General features: G+C 47.7%; 1 protein-coding gene across 2 annotated transcripts in view; it reads left to right on the top strand.

Annotated features, from left to right (window-relative positions):
- The window catches only part of NUP98 (nucleoporin 98 and 96 precursor), a 2,071,147-nt gene that overhangs the window by 830,842 nt on the left and 1,221,795 nt on the right, over positions 1-18,510 (top strand). For both annotated transcript variants that reach the window (XM_069640340.1, XM_069640339.1), the window contains exon 15: positions 11,082-11,198. In XM_069640340.1, the coding sequence (XP_069496441.1) occupies positions 11,082-11,198 (117 nt within the window). The remainder of the gene's footprint in view (positions 1-11,081; positions 11,199-18,510) is intronic.

Raw genomic sequence — 18,510 nt, 5'->3', positions numbered from 1 at the left:
CAGAGACTCACTGTCTCCCAAGCTCTGATTCTATCTAAGCTGGACTACTGTAACAGCTTCTTTCTAAAGCTATCTGCCTCCACCCTCTACAGCTAATCCAGAACAGAACTATAGGACTTGTCCTTGGCCTCAAGCCCTGGGATCTTCTCTCCAGCACTGAAATCCCTCCATTGGCTCCCAGTGGATGCAAGGATTAAATTTAAAACCCTTTGCATTGTCCACAAGGCTTTCTGGGGCCTGGGTCCAAAATACCTTCAACTATCCCGCCGTAAATACCTCCCTTCTCGAGCCCTTCGCTCCTCTACTTCAAACTTCCTCAGGGTCAGCCGCTTTTCTGAGAAACGTGCAGGGGGCAGATCTCTGTCCTCGGCCGGAGCTTCCCTTTGGAACGTCCTCCCTGCCATGCTGAAACTGGAGGAAAACCATCTATGATTCCGGAAGCTCCTTAAGACATTGCTCTTCGCATCTGCCTTTGCCACTCTCCTCCCCTGTTGATCTGCCTTCTCTTCTCAGCACTGTCTCACCTGCCAACGAGGCCCCCTTGACTCAGTTACCTGCCCTTCTGGACATCCTTCGGCACTGCCTCCCGGCCACCCCTGCACCGTGGCCTGTTATCTGTACCCTTACAGATCCCTCACTCCTCTCCTGCACTTATCAGATGTTACCCTATCTGACTTTCCCTGCACCCTTCACTGGCTGCAGTAATCACTGCTCTTATCACCTTATTTATTCACTTATTTATCCACTAACGTATTATTTATCCTATGCCTTGCACTTCTTTACCCCCCTCCCTTTTTCCTTTGCACTTCCCCCTTTCCCTTTCCCATGCACTTGCGCGTTCCCAATGTCACTGGGCCTAGTAAGATCGTTTTGTTTTTCTCCCCTGCTTCCTCTCCCTTTGCCTGGTCGCGCTCTGAAACACCTGTGTATGGGCGCGATATAAGTAAAATATATATCATATCATACTTGAAGACACATCACACACCACCTCTGCTATTAGAATGCAGCTATGTCTCACAATCTGTTGCCTGTACTCATATACTCTTGATAACCTCATAGCACCCATCGACAAGCTAGTTCGACAAGGGTAACTAGCAGGTACTTGGCCAAACGTACCTACCTTCGTTTTGGTTAAATTGCACTCTTGCATTCTATACTCCTGACGAATCTCCCATACCTCGGACTTGGGTCCCTCGAGGGTGTTTACCTAAAGCTCTTTGATGCCCTGACAATGGGAGAAGGCACTATGCAAATGCCAAATTACACTACATCAGCCACAGTATCCAAATGTTATAAATGCAAACGAGCCAACTAAAAATATAGCAAAAATTGTGAACTTTTTTCTGCTGCGAAACAAAAGGGGCGATGGCTGGAAGGTTTAGAATTAATCTTAACCTCTGGCATTGCTCTGGGTAACCCTCCAGACCATCGTTCCTCGCCTGCTGAGCCATTACAAAAGGGGAAAGACCATTTTCAAATCGGGCTTGGTCCCACCCCATCAGGGGCAGTCCAGCCCTAACTCCTTGGTCACATCCCTTCTGCAAAAGACCAAAAGCATCCCCATGCTGCTACCAGCTTGTCTTTAGGCACATGTAAAAGTAACTAGAAATCCTTTTGGTGTAAGTCTAGGGTGATACAAAGCTATCCCCCTTGCACTGCATTGAAAGATGCTTTATGCAATATAAAATGTTAGCTTGACATATAAAATGCCAAAAGATGGACTAGTCAGGTTCCCTACAACAAATGATCAAAAGGCCAGTAAAATTAAGCTGAAGGCTTCACTTCTCTGCAAAAAATCAGTACAGGGTGTAAAACAAAAGCCACACATTTCTGGATCCATAGAATATGGAGGTAAAGTTGTCTAAAAGATCAATCATTCCTAATAGTTGGCAGTTGATGCTTAGTTGGTTCTGGGGATGGTGGGAGCTAGTTTAGGTGGGCCTCATTCTGTTTTGCTGCTAGAGCGTCATCCTCCTATGTTGGAATGGTGTAGCAGTCCCCTGACACAGAGCAGGATAGCCCCAATTGAAGCTCTGTTGTATTCACAGCTTGCTGTGTAAATTGTGCCGGTTTACCACGTTGTCAGTTCCTTCCCTGCTGTAATATCCATGTTTCTTGGGGGTTGCCCTCCTCTTGTGTTTACCTATTCCTTCCAATGCTCTCCCGCTCTCTTCAAGCTTTCACCTCTCCCATTTCTGGGGCTTATGCAGGACTTGCGTGATCATATCGGAGCTTTGGTTCCTTGCGCCTTCTGGAGCCACGTTGCACTCTTCCGTTACTCTAGCTCATCCTCTGTACTCTCTTGATAGGTGATAAAACAATTGTTTTGCTTTTGTTCTCGTTTCTTTCTTCGTTTTTCTCTTCTACCTGCCTCAGCCCCCCAGCCAGCTGCCTGGGCTGTGAACACTTCTCTTGGGTTGGCCCTCCCATTCCGGATTAAGGCCTACCTCCTCATCTTTGTCTGCCAAAGTGGTGTCATCTGTCTGCATGACCCCTGGCACACCAGTCTTCTACCTTTTGCCTCACTGTTCCTGTTCTGGTTGGATTAATCTGCTTGCTTCACCGTCTGCTGTTTTCCAGGTACATGAAAGCTGATGCAGCCTTTGCAGTGGGGGTGCTGGTGGCGTGGGGGCGATACTATGACTTCAGCCTCAGTGTAGTTGTAGGGCGTGCCTTGCTGTGCAGATCCTGCCGGCCCACACATTGATGGTGTTGTCCCACTGCGGACTGCAGTCTCACCCCCTGCCCGTGTGGCCCACCAGACGTGTGGAGCCATTGGACGTTCCTTGGTAGGATGGAGGGGAATTTTTTGGTCTCTCAGGCCACCTCCGGCCTTGGTGCTGCACACCCCAGTTGGGCCACACCCATTTCCTGCACTGTCGTCGCTCCGCCTTCACTTTGCAGAGCCTGGTGGCCGATGCCAGTCACAGGCTGTCCTCGCTTTGCTTCACTGCAACTCGTTGCAACAGGCCCCCTGTGGCTGATCCTCTACCTCTGTTCGCCAGTTATTTCCCGGCACCCTACATTTGTTCGGTAAGACAACGAGTAACTGTTGGGTTACTGGTGCACGAAAGCACTATTTTACCACCAGATGTATTTGGTGGAGCAGGGCAGAACAAAGTCTACTTTTCTCTGCTAGCCATGCCCCATCTGAAAGTCCTTATTAATTCCCATTTTTAAAAAAGGAACAAAAGATCCTCTACTTTTTGATTTCTCTTACTATCACTTCAAGCAAAGATAGTTGTGTTCATCTTATTAAAAGATCAGAATAAATGAGCGGAAGTTAATACGACTCTCTTGCTTTGCCAGATGGGATCTGAAAGTGGAGTATGCACTATGTGTAATGCATTTATGTTCCACATTTACTTAAGGCAGAGGTTTGAAGGGAAAATAATCCGCTCTTACACATGTAAACTTTTAAATTGTAAGGCAGCATTCAATAAGGTAAATGGAATTCTAATGCTGGTTAATCTGCTTAGAATCACATGCTGTGCATATGGTCCGACATCCAGTGGTAACCGCGGAGTATTGCATCTTGTCTTTCGGGGGATCGAAAGGAGACGTCGGCATAGGCTTGTCTGAAACACTATCCCTATCGTGACTTGTGTAGTACCCAAAATCCCTCACGCGCTGAGGTCCCTCTGATTGTTTTTTCCGCCCAGATAACTGGTCGCCCTATAGCAGAGCTCTTCCTGAGACATTGTTTATCTTACCGAATTGTCGGTTTAATCCCTGTTAAGTCACTTCGCCCATCAAGAACACCTTCGACGAAGACTACAGGGGAATCGTCTATGGCTGTGGGTTCTGGCTCCTAAGATCCGGCGTTTGGACTTCCACGTGGTTGGGCCTTCTGGCCGGCCTACACAGGGAGAGTGGGCTCGCGGTTTGCCATACTGTTATTATGGCTTTCCTCTTTTCCACTGCTTTCCTTTTTGGTCTGGTCACCCTTCCCTTCTGCTATGGAAAGGACTCCATTTAGATTTTGCCCTGTGTGTAGGGTCAGATATCCGTGGAAAGTCGAGCACATGTCGTAACGCTTGTCTCCCCCTAGAGCACGATGAAAAGCGGTGTTCGGCGTGTAAACTCCTTAACCCTAAGACCCTTAAGGAGCGCCTGTTGAAGCGGTGGGCCGCGTACGGAATGTCACGCGTGGAGCCTCCCTCCCCTGCCGCAACACCAGCCGAAAGTGACGGGGGTACATCGGATGACCAAACGTCCAACGCGGACATTATAGACCTTGAGGCGGACTATTCTAGGGCCGCCCTGCCCGTCCCTGACCCTTCCAGGCTCAACTCCGGTCTTGCTACAGGGACCACACCCGGTGACAGGGGCGTACAATCGCACCGCACAAAGCACACATCCCAAGCGCCCTCCTCGACGGCTTCGTCGAAGAAGGCGAAAGCGCCAACGGATCGGTCTGATCCGAAGCCTTCCCCGCATCCGCAGCAGCGCATGACGACTGGGCATAACAAACATAACAAGGGCGCTACTCCCCAAACTACACGCGCCGAAGTTTCAGAACAAGAAACTTCAGATTCCATGGTTTCCAAGGCCCATACAGGACCGAAAAACTACGAGTAGGCCTCTACCCAAGAAGCCCTCCACTGTCCTTTCTGGAGCCGCGGAAGACATTTTCACTGCCGACACATCGGAGGCGTTGTCTCCCGAAGATTCGGTGACTGTCCGTAAGAGCATCAATAGGATTTCTACGGCGGTGGGCCTAGTACCGGTTCCGCCCACAGTTATGGGCCAATCCGCCGAAAAGCTTTCCACGGATTTGGAAGACGATCCCGAAGACTCTTACGAAGAAAGCCAGGTACCCCTCTCAAGCACCCTGAGGAGATCCTCTCAATGCCTTAGGGCAGAGAACACGGTTCCTACTTAGCTAGGTCCATTTGGGTCATCCAAGAGGGCCACGCAGCAATTCGAGGGGTGTATGGATCGGCTGGAGTAGTTTTTCAGGGCTTCTGATCATCCTCTGCTGAAAAAAGCTCGGGTACACCCTAACCCTCAAACACAAGATGTCCAACACCAAGTTGACTATCAAGAAGATGTCCAGATGGACACGTATAGACATCTATACAGAAGAAGAGTCTTCTTTTCTGGACAACTATGGGGAAGATCAAGGAGCAACGGACAACTGGGAGGACACCCAGCAGGACGATCACAACTCGGATATCGTCAGCCTCGACTCTCCCCTAGCCACCCCGATTCGACAAGCTTCCCCGGTGTATGATCAAATGGCTTTCAACATGTTGAAAAAAGCAGCGGAATTCTTTCAAATTGCCACGCTTAAAGCCTTGCCCCAACAAGATTTTGCGGAGGACATTATTGATGAAAAGCCTCCGGCAAGCCAGTCTATCCCTCTCTTGAGCTCTGTAAAGAGACGGCTGGCCCCTTCCTTACACCCGCTCAGACGAGGGCTGTGAACCCAAGGGTCAAAAAACTTTTCTGACCCTCCCCCACCGACCCGCTTTATATCAAAGGACACGCAATCCCAGACTCGCTGGTGGTGACCAACACTCGCAAGAGAGCAGGGGTTCCCCTTGCCACGGGAGAGTTACCTCCGGACAAGGAGTCTAAAAGGTTGTATGCCTTAGGCAAACTGGTTATGTTGGCGGCGGCCTATACCATCCGGATGGCCAATAACCCGACGTTTCTGGCAATCTGTCGACGCCCAATGGAACCTACTCCAGGATCGCCTTCAAGAGGTTCCGGAACCAACCAGAGCCAAGCTTCTTGCCATTGTCTCGGAGGGCAAACTTGCCAATCAGAATGTGGTAAAGAATACCCTGGATGCCGCAGAGACAGCAGGCAGGTCTCTCGCACAGGGTACTCTCCTAAAGAGACACGCGTGGCTGCGCACGTCGGGCTTCAGGCCTGAGACCCAGGCATCCATTATCAACAAACCCATCGAAGAGACCACCTCTTCGGGAAGGCGGTAGACGATGCGTTCGAAACAGCCAAGAAGGAGCACGAGACTATAAGTCGTTGCACCAAATTTCCCAGAAACGCTCTTCAGAGGGGCAGTAATTCTCGGCGGTCCTTTCGAGGACAAGCCTGCCTTGCTCAAAACAATTTCTGCACGGGCAACTTCAACTCAACCTACTGCAAGCCCCACTTACTACCCCCAGAGGGGTCAGAAGCGCGGAAAGAATAGAGGCAGACGCTCCAATTCCAGAGGAGCGTCAACTTCGGGTCAGAAATGACCACCAAGTCCAGGTCCCCTCCCATGTCTCCCCGGTCGGGGGGGGGGGGGTGATTAACATCTTTCCTCAAGGCATGGGAGGGGATAACTTCTGACCAGTGGGTCTTAAAGACGGTCACCCACGGTTACTGCGTGGAATTCGCCTGACCGTCGCAGTTCAGACCGCCGAAACATCGACGCCTTTCACCAGAACATCTGCAGATCCTGATCCAAGAGGTGGAAGTGCTGTTGGGAAAGGACGCCATAGAAGCCGTCCCGATTCTTCAGGTAAACGAGGGTATCTATTCAGTGTACGTACTTGTACCCAAAAAGGATCTCATCATGCGTCCTGTTCTAGACCTGCGCCCAGCGAACAAGTTCATAAAGCCCCAGAGGTTTTGCATGGTAACACTGCAAGAAGTGATCCCATTGACAAAACAGGGGGACTTCATGACAACATTGGTTATGAAAGATGCATACTTTCATATTTCAATGCTGCCAGCACACAGAAAATTCCTAAGGTTCATGATTCAGGACAAACACTACCAATTCAAGGTACTCCCCTTCGGCATAGCCTCGGAGCCAAGAGTGTTTACCAAGGTCCTGGCAGTGGCAGCGGCACACCTACGCAGACTTTCAGTTCCAGTTCACCCTTACCTCGACGATTGGCTCATCACGGGGGACTCGTTCGACGTTTGTTTTTCGAACACCCAAAAAACAGTAGACCTACTGTTCAGCCTGGGATTTTCTATCAACGAAAAGAAATCCAGCTTAGTCCCCAGCCAAGTAAAACAGTTCCTGGGGGCTCTAATTCGTATGGAAGACTGTCTAGTCTGCCCTTCCAGCGAGAGGGTTCAGAACATGCACTCTCAGGTTCCTCAGTATGTAGCCAGTCGAGAGGTGACGGTACGCAAAGCTATGCGTTTGCTAGGGATGATGGCGTCATGCATATACTTGGTTCCCCACGCACGGCTGCGCATGCGTCCCTTGCAAGAGTGGCTCAACAGCCAGTGGTGTCAGTCCAGCGGACAATGGGAAGATCTTTTAGTTGTCTCGCCAGCCCTCGGTCTCTCTCTGTAGTGGTGGTCGAGGGAGAACTTCTTGAAGGGGAAAACTTTCACCACCTCTGCAGTGGAAGCCACTCTCACGACAGATGCATCTCTCACGGGGTGGGCGGGGGGGGGGGGGGGGCTCACCTGCTTCAACAGATAGCGCATAGTGTGTGGTCCCCTCAGGTAGTGTCCAACCATATAAACCTACTGGAGCTACTAGCAGTGTTCAAAGCATTGAAAGCCTTTCAGGAGCAACTGCTAGGGAAGACAGTGCTGGTCCTAACCGACAGCAAAGCAGCAATATATTAACCTGAACAAACAGGGGGGCACTCACTCTCCAGGGCTATCCAAGCTGTCCCAAAACATCTGGATATGGGCTTTTAATCAATAGATTTTCCTGATATCCCAACATGTTCCAGGGGAACTCAATCTTCTGGCAGACTTACTCAGCAGAGGTGTTCCTCTGCCAGAAGAGTACGAATGGTGACTGCACGAAGACATTGTATCCAACGTCTTCGCAGAATGGGTTTCCAGAGATTGACCTGTTCGCTACTCAGGAGAACGCCCAATGCCAAGATTACGCCTCCCGGTACCCCCAGAACCGATCCAAGGGGAACGGTCTATGGATAACTTGGTCCAGGAAATTTGTCTACGCTTTTTCCCCCCCCCCCGACTGCCCTTCTGAGCAAGATAGTACACAAGATGCACGAGGAACCAGTCACCATGATTCTGGTGGCTCCCATGTGGGCCCGCCAACCTTGGTTCGCACACCTGATGGAAATGTCCCTCTCCCCACCAGTCAAGCTGCCCTGCCCGTAAAACATGTTGTCTCAGGACAGGTGGGAGGCTCTGCACCCATGCGCCACAAACTCTGAACTTAGCAGCCTGGCTCCTGAGGTCATAGAGTTTGGACATCTGCAACTCTTTCAAGGCTGCATGGACATACTGAGTGAGGCAAGAAAGCCTAACACATGTTATTGCTATGCCAGCAAATGGAAACGTTTTGTCATCTGGTGCAGCTCCAAAGGCGTCAATCCCACCGATTGTTCGCCTTCACACATTGTTATATCTAATCCATCTGTTGGACTCTGGGTTAGTCTAATTCCTTAAAGGTTCACTTAGCGGCGTTGTCAGCCTACACCACGTCACAGCAGAAGGTGTCGTGGTGGAAGATACCTGTGATTAAAGCCTTTATGGAAGGGGTTGGAAGAATGTATCCCCCCGTCACTAACCCAGCCCCTGGGTGGGACCTAAATGTGGTTTTAACTAGGCTCATGGGACCCCCCCCTTTGAGCCTATGCATAAAGCTAGTCAAAGACCTGACCTACAAGAAAGCCTTTCTGGTAGCTATCACTTCTATCAGAAGAGTTAGCGAACTACAGGCCCTCTCGGTTTTGGACCCCTTTGTTACAGTCCACAAAGATAAGGTAGTTCTGCGCACACATCCCATATTTGCGCCGAAATTTATTTTAAAGTTCCATGTGAACCAGTCAATCGAACTACCCACGTTCTTCCAGAGACCTACTAACATGGCCGAAAGAAGCCTTCACACACTAGATGTGCGCAGGGCAGTCATGTTCTACATGGATAGAACTAAACCACTGTGGAAAACTAAACAATTCTTAGTTTCAGTGGCAGCTGGTAGAGAAAGGGACCCTGTCTCTAAATCAGCAATATCAAGGTGGATTGTCAAATGCATCACACTGTTTCTCTCTTGCAAAGAGAGAACTGCCCTTCAAGCCTAGAGCACATTCTACTCGAGGCACTGGGGCATCCATAGCATTCATTGCAAATGTTCCCCTAGAGCCCATTTGCAAAGTGGCAACCTGGAGTTCTGTACACACCTTTACAAAACACTATTGCCTAGACACTCTTTCTAGGTCTGATTCTCAGGTGGGACAAGCAGTACTAAGACCTCTTTTTTCTACTGTTCCTTCTCACAACCCACCTCCAACTACGGGTACTGCTCGCTAGTCTATGCACAGCATGTGATTCTAAGCAGATTAACAAGCACCAGAAGGCATGCATTACTTACCGTAAAAGCATTTCTGATGATTGTATCTGCTTAGATTCACATGCGCCCTCCCTGCCTCCCCGCTCGGGGTGGAAGGAACATAGACTTCTTACTACTTTCTCTCTTCATGTACTCACTCACTATAGCCTTGGGCTCCCTCATGGCAGAAAAAATACAATCGGAGGGACCTCGGCGAGTGAGGGATTTTGGGTATTCTGCACGTCACTATAGGGATAGTGTTACAGACACGCCTATGCCGACGTCCCCTTTTGGTCCCCGAAAGACCAGATGCAATACTCTTGCAGTGACCACTGGATGTCGGACCATATGCACAGCATGTGAATCTAAGCAGATACAATCATCAGAAATGCTTTTGCGGTAAGTAATGCATGTCATACATTGTGAGCTAAGCTTTTTAACTGGTATAAATCCTACTATTGTAAAACATGTTCTTGACATCAATACGTTTTTGTGATTAGCAATACACTTTGAGGAAACGTTCACTGTTGAATTTTGGTTTGAAACAAGGTTGCATATTCGTACCCACTTGGTTTCATCTTTATTTAGCTGATCTGTACCTTGCACTTGATGGCATTGATAATTTCCCTTCTACAATTGGTCATGTGCCTATGCCTTATGCTACTGTGTAACAATTATTTTTTCTCCACCAAACATGGATGGGCCAACAGCGTTGTTCAACCAAGACCTAATATGCTAAAGACAAACATTGGGAAATTAATATTAAAAAAATGAAAGTGAGTTTTTGAGGAAAGAAAGGGGCATGGTTTATAAAGGCCAATAAACTTAAGTGTTTAGATTTATATTTTTTTCTGAAAGATCTAGTAATTTCATAAGGGAAACAAAAGTCTCACTATCGGGGGGTTAAATCTTATGGTGGGTTTTCTTCGATTCCGTTCAATATGGCAGATCGTCAAATTGTCGGGACAATATCAAATGGATAGAAAATTCCCAAGAAGACAACCTGGGCTGGCCTCTTGCTATTTAAGGCAAATTGTGGCAATCTGCCTTCTGCTAATTGTAGTCTATCATTTGGAATTAAGACTGTGGTCTAAAGTCAGGTTTAAGTGTAGAATGAATTCTCTGCAAAATAGTAAACTTGGATTCTGTTTATTTTACAGCATGGTAACAAGGGTTAAATATAATAATGGTTGTTTCTGACAAAATGGAAGGAGATTTTATTTATGGTGGATGTTGACTAAGACTAAAACTGTACCTTTTTTATATTGGGAACGTTCCAGATAGGAAAATGTGAATTTTTTAAATACAATTTCAGTTAATTGTCTTTTAACTTGTGATCATTGTTGCTCCTAGTAAGATTCATAGAGAAAAAGCATGTGTGAATTTTGTAAATGTTGTAGTAGCACATAAACACCTAAACAGTCTAAAACTACTAGACCTTTAAAACCTAATTTCAGACTATGTATATTCCAAAGAGATTAAGTATGGAATTATTTTGGCTATGATTTTTAAATAGGCAACGGAGTTCCTTCATTTTGGCAGCTGCATTGGTTTTGAATAGAATAAGATAAGTCAACAAAGAAATGTGCATCTACATTACTATTTTTGCATGTAGTTTTTCGGCTATTCATAAAATAGTTCTGTCTAATCTTACATGCTTTAGCTTAACAATGAATTTTCATTTTTATAACCTTGGTATATTATGCATATAGATTTTGTCGGAATTCAGATTTAGATTCTATTTTGTTTAACGTATGTTACAAACTGATAGAAATGAACCCATTTATACTGCTCCAAGGCACTGCGACTCCAGTGGGTTAACTTTGTGTTTGTTTGCACTTTTGCCTAGGAAAAGCATCAAGAAACTGGTTTTAAAGAACCTGAATAGCAATAGCTTGTATTCTCCAGTTAATCGTGAAGCTGATGAGCTGGCCTCTCCGTCGGAGTACCCTGAAAATGGGGAAAGGTGAGCTAGTCGAAGCAGTATTAAATGCAGACATTGTTTTTTTCGTATAAATCTATGGCTGATATATTAAGTGACAAAGATCTACTGTTATGAGCAAATGGGCCCAACTCCCTTTTTTTTTCTTTCAAACTTGTTTATTGATAGCAACATAGGGATACACAGCACTTTTCCACCCGCACCATACATATACAAAACAAATTATAGGCATCATGGTCATGATATTTACATCGAATTACATAGATTCATCATCAGAGGAAATATTACATAAGTTCTGAAAGGGCCCCATATATCTTTGGGGTCTGCAGGTCGAGGGTCGGGTCATTACATACTGTTCTGATTCATTTACATGCGTTAATTCATGAAGAAATTGGTTCATGCTGGGCGGGCCCTTATTTTTCCATTTCAGTAGAATACATTTTTTAGCAATTGCACATGCAACATTAAACAATCTTAGTTTTCTCGGGACATTTGCCAATGTCCCCAAATAAGTGTTTTTGGGGCTTCAGGTCTGGGGGAATCTGTGTAATTTCTTCCAACATCTCAGCAACCTCCTTCCAAAAGCTCGCCACCACCTGACACTCCCAATACATATGGAAGTCTCCTGCCCGTGGCATATTACACTTGGGGCAAGCATCCGACACCTCGGGGGGGGGGGGGGAGAAATTCGCAATTTTAATTGGGGTGTAATGTAATCTGTTAAGTATGTTAAATTGGATTAACCGCAGGCCAGCGTTCGGGGAGACCTTCTTAGTCAATAAGCAACATCTATTCCATTTCTCGTCTTCAATGGGTACCTGTAAATCCCTCTCCCATTGTTCTTTTATTTGGTTTATTGTGGGCGTGTGGGCTTGCACCGCTTTATACAGTCTAGAAATTCCCAGGACTCCCGCAGTGGTCACCAACTGTACACATGGGTGTGGCTGGGGCTTGTCCGGAAGTTGCTGCGACTTTCTCTGAAATACTGACCGCATGCGGTAATATTGAAGTGTCCTGAGTGGGCCACCTCCCAACGCTCTCAATAGTTCCTCCAGGGGCACAAATTTACCATTTTTGAACATATCTCCAATTTTCATTTCCATGGGTCCCAGGATTCCTGTATTGGGCTGTCATGCTTGGGGGTATGCCTGGGTAATTCCAAAGAGGTATCTCGGGATTGTAGTGTGCTCCTAACTTCAATCTTCGATATATGGCCTCCCATGCTTTAACCGTACAGCTAACTGGATTGTATTTGCACGTGTACCTGTATTGTGTATCAAAAATGACTGATTGTATATTCGTGAGGTGTGTAGTGTATTCCTCCATCAGCGCATGGGGTGTCTCCTGCGTGGTATCATACCAATGTTTTGCAAATTGTGCTTGAGCCACATGGTAATATAGTTCAGTCGGGAGCTGCTATACCGCCAGTGGAGTATGACTCAGTCATCTTTTCCCAGCTTATCCTAGCAGTTTTTCCATTCCAAAGGAATGTCGCCACTATGGAGCGTAGCTTGGCGAAGAAGGTTCTACCCAGTCATATGGGAGTGTTAAACAGATAAAGCAGCTTGGGCAGGATTATCATTTTAAGGACTGCCACCCTGCCATACATTGATATCGGCAAACGCCCCCACATCTGGAGCTTTGTGGTAATGGTCTGCAGTGTGGCCTATTAATTGTCCAGGTATAGTGTGTTCCTATCCCTAGATACCAGGATCCCCAGGTACCTGATGTGTCTATCCGCCCATTTAAGTCTGTGTAGCACTTCAGGGCACTCGGTGGACGGCGTGAGTGGGAATATTTCGGACTTGGCTCTGTTCACTGTGTACCCCGAGTGGGCTGCAAGTCCTGTTTCTCCATTATAGGTGCTATATTTGTCTTGGGTTCGCGGATATATAATAGTGTGTCATCGGCATATAGTGAGATTAATTGGATGGACCCCTTTTTATTTATGCCTTTGTCAGCGTGTCTCCGTCTCACCGCAGCTGCCATAGGCTCTATAGTCAGTGCAAACACGAGGGGTGAAAACGGACAGCCCTGCCTGGTGCCCCTGCCCAGTAAGAATAGTTCAGAGATGGACTTATTGGTCAGAACTCGAGCCCCCGGTTCAGTGTATAGTAGTTTTACATATCTAATGAAATTAGGCCCCATCCCAAATGTCTCTAGTACCATAAGAAGGTAGACCCAGGACACCAAGTCAAAGGCTTTCTCAGCGTTTAAGGATATTGCAGCTGTTCTTCTCTTGGGGTCTATTTGTGCCATTAGACCGAAGTGTGTACGGAGATTCAGGGCTGTGGACCTGGCTGGAATAAATCCATTTTGATCGGGGTGTACCAGTCCGGGAACCGTTGGTAAGAGTCTATTGGCCATTACTTTTGCGAATATTTTAGCATCCGTGTTTGAGTGACAGGGGCCTGTAGGAAGCCACATCCTGTGTTGGGCGTTGCGGCTTGGGGAGCACCGTGATCACCGCCTTTCTCATGGATAGGGGTAGTACATTGCATTCGAGGGATTTCTCCCACACCTGGAGGAGAACCGGTACGAGCTCTTCCCGGAATTCCTTATAAAATTCTGCCCCTATCCCATCGGACCCTGCTGCCCTTCCTGATGACAACATTTTGATAGCTTCTGTGACCTCTTCTGCCGATATTGGCTGATCCAACGCTAGACGATCAACCTCTGGGAGTTGGGGAAGGTTGAGAGCCGCAAGATAGTTTTTAATGTCTGTGGGTGATTTTTTATCTTGGTTAGAGTATAGCTTGGTATACAATTTGACATTTGTTTATCTAATCTTCCCTTAAGAGTACCTCCCCCTGTGTTTGTATACTAGTTATTTGATTGGGTTGTTTATCATACTTGAAAAGATTAGAGAGTGTCCTGCCAGCCTTGTTACCTTCTCCGTCCCTACGTGCGTGCATGGGGGCCGCCACGTATTGGACTTCTCTAGAGGTCAGCTTATCAAATTCCTGCAGGTGTGTGTATGTCCGCTAATAGTTCCCTATTCTGTGTTCGGGTGTAGTTTTCCTCTAATACAGCCAATTTATTTTCAATGTCTGTTAATTCAGCATGCACGCTCTTTAGCATACCGACAGACTTGGACAGCAGTACCCCTCTGATCCATACTTTAAAAGATTCCCACACAGTGGAGTATTTACCCACCGTTCCCACAGTATTGGTGAAAAATTCTGCTATCTCAAAATGTAGTGCTTCCACCACCCCAGGGTCACCCAACATTCCGCCCGGCATTCTCCATCTTTTAGTGGGACAAGGGGTATCCTGAAGCCTCAATTCTAACATCACTGGAGAGTGGTCCGAGAACGTACGGGGCAAGATTTCGCATTTCTGCTGCATGGAGGACATGACCGATGAGACAAACAGTAATCAGTCCTGGACCCGGAGTCATGAACAGAAGAATATGCATATCTCCTGTCCCCAGGGTGTATCATGCGCCATTCGACCACCATTAACAACCGTGAAAGAATGTCACTCAGGGTGGAGGCTGTTTTGCTAGGGGCTCGAACAACCCTGGAAGACCTATCCAGCACAGGGTCCAGTGCTACATGAAAGTCCCCTCCTCATATCACATTAGACAAACCATAGGCATTTATCATCTGGTAAATATTCATATAGAACACTGGGTCGTTTATATTAGGCACTTTTGTATTAACCAGAAGAAGTTGTTGTCCAGCGAGCCTGCCCCATACAACCACATATCTTCCCTGTTGATCCACCTTATGATCCTCCAGCCCGAACCCCAGGCTTGGGTGTATAAGAGTAATTACCCCTCTGGCCTGAGTAGAATAGTCTATGTAGAAACGTTGGGTTCCCCATTTGGGCATCATGTGTAAGCTACTGCTTCCCACTGCGTGCGTCTCTTGCAGCATCAGTATTTGAGGGTCATGTTTAGAAACATAGTCAGCAATTTTCTTGACTTTCACCTGGTTATTCAGTCCTCTTACATTCCATGTAAGCAGTTTTATTCTCATCCCGTCACCGGTATTTTGTGATAACAAAGTTTCCCAAAGCCATGACAATTAAAGTTGTGCCATCTGTACCAGCCCAGCCGATCGGCGCCACTCCCAATGCGACCACTTTTTTAACATTAAATAAACTGTTAACCATAGTCAAACTATAACCTGGGTCACTTCTCCTGGTGACCAGACCTTCTCCCTTCAGTGAAATAGTTTCCACCATAAATCCAACTTCGCCACCCGCCCTCATCACCCCCTAATCATCATCACCCCCAACTTGACGATGTACCCAAAGTAACTCTTGGATCCTTCCAGGGGTAGCCATGTTGCTTCACATGACCGCCCAATCGCCTCCGCAACTCTGATAACCATATGGAGTGGAGCCATCTTGATCATTGAAGCGTCAGGACCGTAGCCCTGATGGTGCAGTAGTGTAGAAAGTGTTTTGGCTAAAAATGTACCTTAATCTTCTGGTCTGGGTCTGTCGTTTTGAGCCGGTCTATCTTTTCTAGGAGGAAGTGGTATGGAAGCCTCAATATATTGTGTGGCCTAAGCTGGGGACTCGAAGAAATGCGCTCTACCCGCATGTTGAATCCTCATTTTTGCGGGGAACATTAGAGCGTATGGTATTTGCCGTTCTCTTAGGAGTCTTTTGACCGATTCGTAGGATCTTCTACTTTCTTGAACGCTGGCCGAAAAGTCCGGGTATATATGTATCCCGTTTCCTTCATGTTGTAGTGTTCAGTTCAGCCTCCCTAGCCATACGCAGGATTAAGTGTCTGTCTCTATAATTAAGGAGTCTCGCAATTATTGTACGGGGTGGTGCACCAGGCTTGTGGACCGGGGCCAGTGTGTGGTGTGCCCTCTCAACCAAGAAGTGCTCTGAGAATGCTTCCTGACCGAACATCATTTTAAGAAGCAGTTCCAGTTGTTTTTCCATTTGGCCTTTTCCGAATGTTTCCGCCAGACCCACCACTCGGATGTTCCGCCTCAATCTGGATTCGAGGTCTTCACATTTATTTTGCATTTTGGACATAGCCTCTTTTAGTTGGGTGATATCACGGCTATGGTGTGCGATTGTATCCTCGTTGGTGCTTATTCTATGTTCTGTTTCTGTTACACGCACACTCTTTTTCAACACTGGCCTTTAGGGAGCCAATGGTGGACACTATCATCCAGCTTTGTATTGACTGCCCGAAATCCATCTTGTACGATTGTCGTTAGACTATACTCTTTATCACCGTTCTCTGGGTTCAGTGCTTCATTGTTGTTGATGGGTATATCTGCAGCGGTGGTTTGTGTTTGGCTAGCAGTGTATACGTCCATAGGGCCTTTTTTCTTGCTGCTGGGGGTCTTGCCCCCTGTCCCTGTTTTATGTGGTTCGTCCATGTCGCTGCACGTAGTATGCTTGCTATAATTCCCTTTTCCCTGGCCGTAGCCCGTGTTTTCATCTTATGGGTATATCGCAATGTTCCGCTGTGCCACCTGGATCCTGGTGTGTGGGCAGATGGCCTACCAGTTCGGATGGACTGTGTCCTCCCATGTATTAATTCGTCAAACTTAATAGTGTAACTCTGAGGGTCCTACAAGAATTTCCAGTGTCCAGGTCAGCCAAACCGCCGGCACTGGATTCCTACATGCCGTGCCCCTATGTTCAATGTAGCATCTTGCCCAGATAACACCCACTGCTTTATCAATGGAGGATAGGGGCCAAGTGTATCCCGCTGGTCAGGCCGACGCGGCCCGCACTGCAGTAGCAGTTCATCTTATGGGTGGCGTCATGGTTTAACCAACCTCCCTCCTTCCCACCATCTACCACACAAACCTCTTTCTCCTGTAGTGTGTAGGTCGGGTGTGGGTCACAGGCCAAGACCTGTATATAGGTTCACCAGCTCAGTCCCTGCCGCAGTATGCTCGTACATTTGATGTTCCGGGCCGCAGAGTCGCCAGCAGGGTCCAGTATTACGACGGATGCCTGATTACAAATGTGCCGCCCTCCAGTCGTTGTGAACAACCTGGGGTGGCGGCCACACCCCCCGCTGGGATTGCTGCGAGCGTTAGTCTGCAGCAGTTCGGATAATCGGATGTGGCCGAGTGTCCCACTGTCGGGTCTTTTCCCGCAGCCGCCGCGCTGCAGCTCCCCTTACTTGGTGAATGGCGGGCCGTGTCTTCGCTCCGCCCGGTCCCAGTGTGTCTTGTGGAATCGCTGCTCCGCCGGTCTCCGACGGGGCGCCGCAGTGTATGGAGTATCTCTGGGGCTCCGCAGCAGTCGCACTACGATGGTGACGACGCGGTCTCCTCTTCTCGGCCGCTGTGCCTTTCGGAGCTCTGTCACCAACCACAGGGTGTGGGCCGCATCCACTGGCCCCGCCTCCGCCCGGCCCGGTGTAGGATTGCGACAATGGCCTCCCATCACCTCCTTGCGGAGCCCCTAGATGGATCGCACCTACATTAGGGTCGGCAGAACTGCATGTCGTCAGAACTTCAGCGTCTCTCGCCGCAGCACTCCAGGATTTTCAGGTACCAAGGACGGATATTTAACGCTTCTGTATCGCGATCTACAAGTCATACAGTGGCTCCATAAAGGATTTATAATTACAGGATTTTGAACTGGAGTGGAAGCTCACAGATCAGGCAGCCATCTTTGTAGTGTGCAACAGCGCCCCCCATGACCGCTGCACTTTTGATATTCACATTTTCTGATAGTTTGAGATTTCTTTTTTTTCCCTCCTAGTGCGTACTTGCTCTCTAGTGCTTGCTGTGGCTCTTTTACTAGGCCTTTTTCTTGACGTGCACATCGCTAGAATATGCTCTGATTAACATGCTTTGGGAATAGGTTTGATGTCTGATTCTGCCAAGGGACATGTTGAAGTTCATGGCGCATACACAAGTTTATTTTTTTTATATCTCAACACTACCACATGAACAAGAGGGGCCACCCAAGAAGTCTTACACCTTCAGAATAAAACTTTCGAAGGGATTGTGTCCTCCGACGTATTCCTTATCTTTGATAATACGTTTCCAGCTTGCTGGCCTCAGAAATTTTTTCTGTATAGGGCGCTGCGCGTCGACGTCCCTCGATGGCCACCGTATCGGCGCCGACGTCACCATGCCCATAAATAGCCACACGCTGCGTCCGTTTTTCCGCGCTTCGCGGGGCCTCGGAACGTCGTTGCTCAGTTCAGTCAGGTTAACTATATATTTCTACTCGAATATACCTTATCGTTCTCGATGGCTTCGTCATCAGAACCGACAACGCCGCGATCCGGCTTCAAGAAATGTCGAGACTGCGGTAAAAAAAAAGTCAATAACTGATCCACACAGGGTCTGTTTATGGTGCTTGGGATCCGAGCACCATTTTTCGGAGT

The sequence above is a fragment of the Ambystoma mexicanum genome, chromosome 7q, assembly GCF_040938575.1.
Source record: "Ambystoma mexicanum isolate Mex_15411 chromosome 7q, UKY_AmexF1_1, whole genome shotgun sequence".
Taxonomy (NCBI): domain Eukaryota; kingdom Metazoa; phylum Chordata; class Amphibia; order Caudata; family Ambystomatidae; genus Ambystoma; species Ambystoma mexicanum.
The sequence above is the reverse complement of the archived record's forward strand: the minus strand, read 5'-3'. Positions and strand labels throughout refer to the sequence as shown.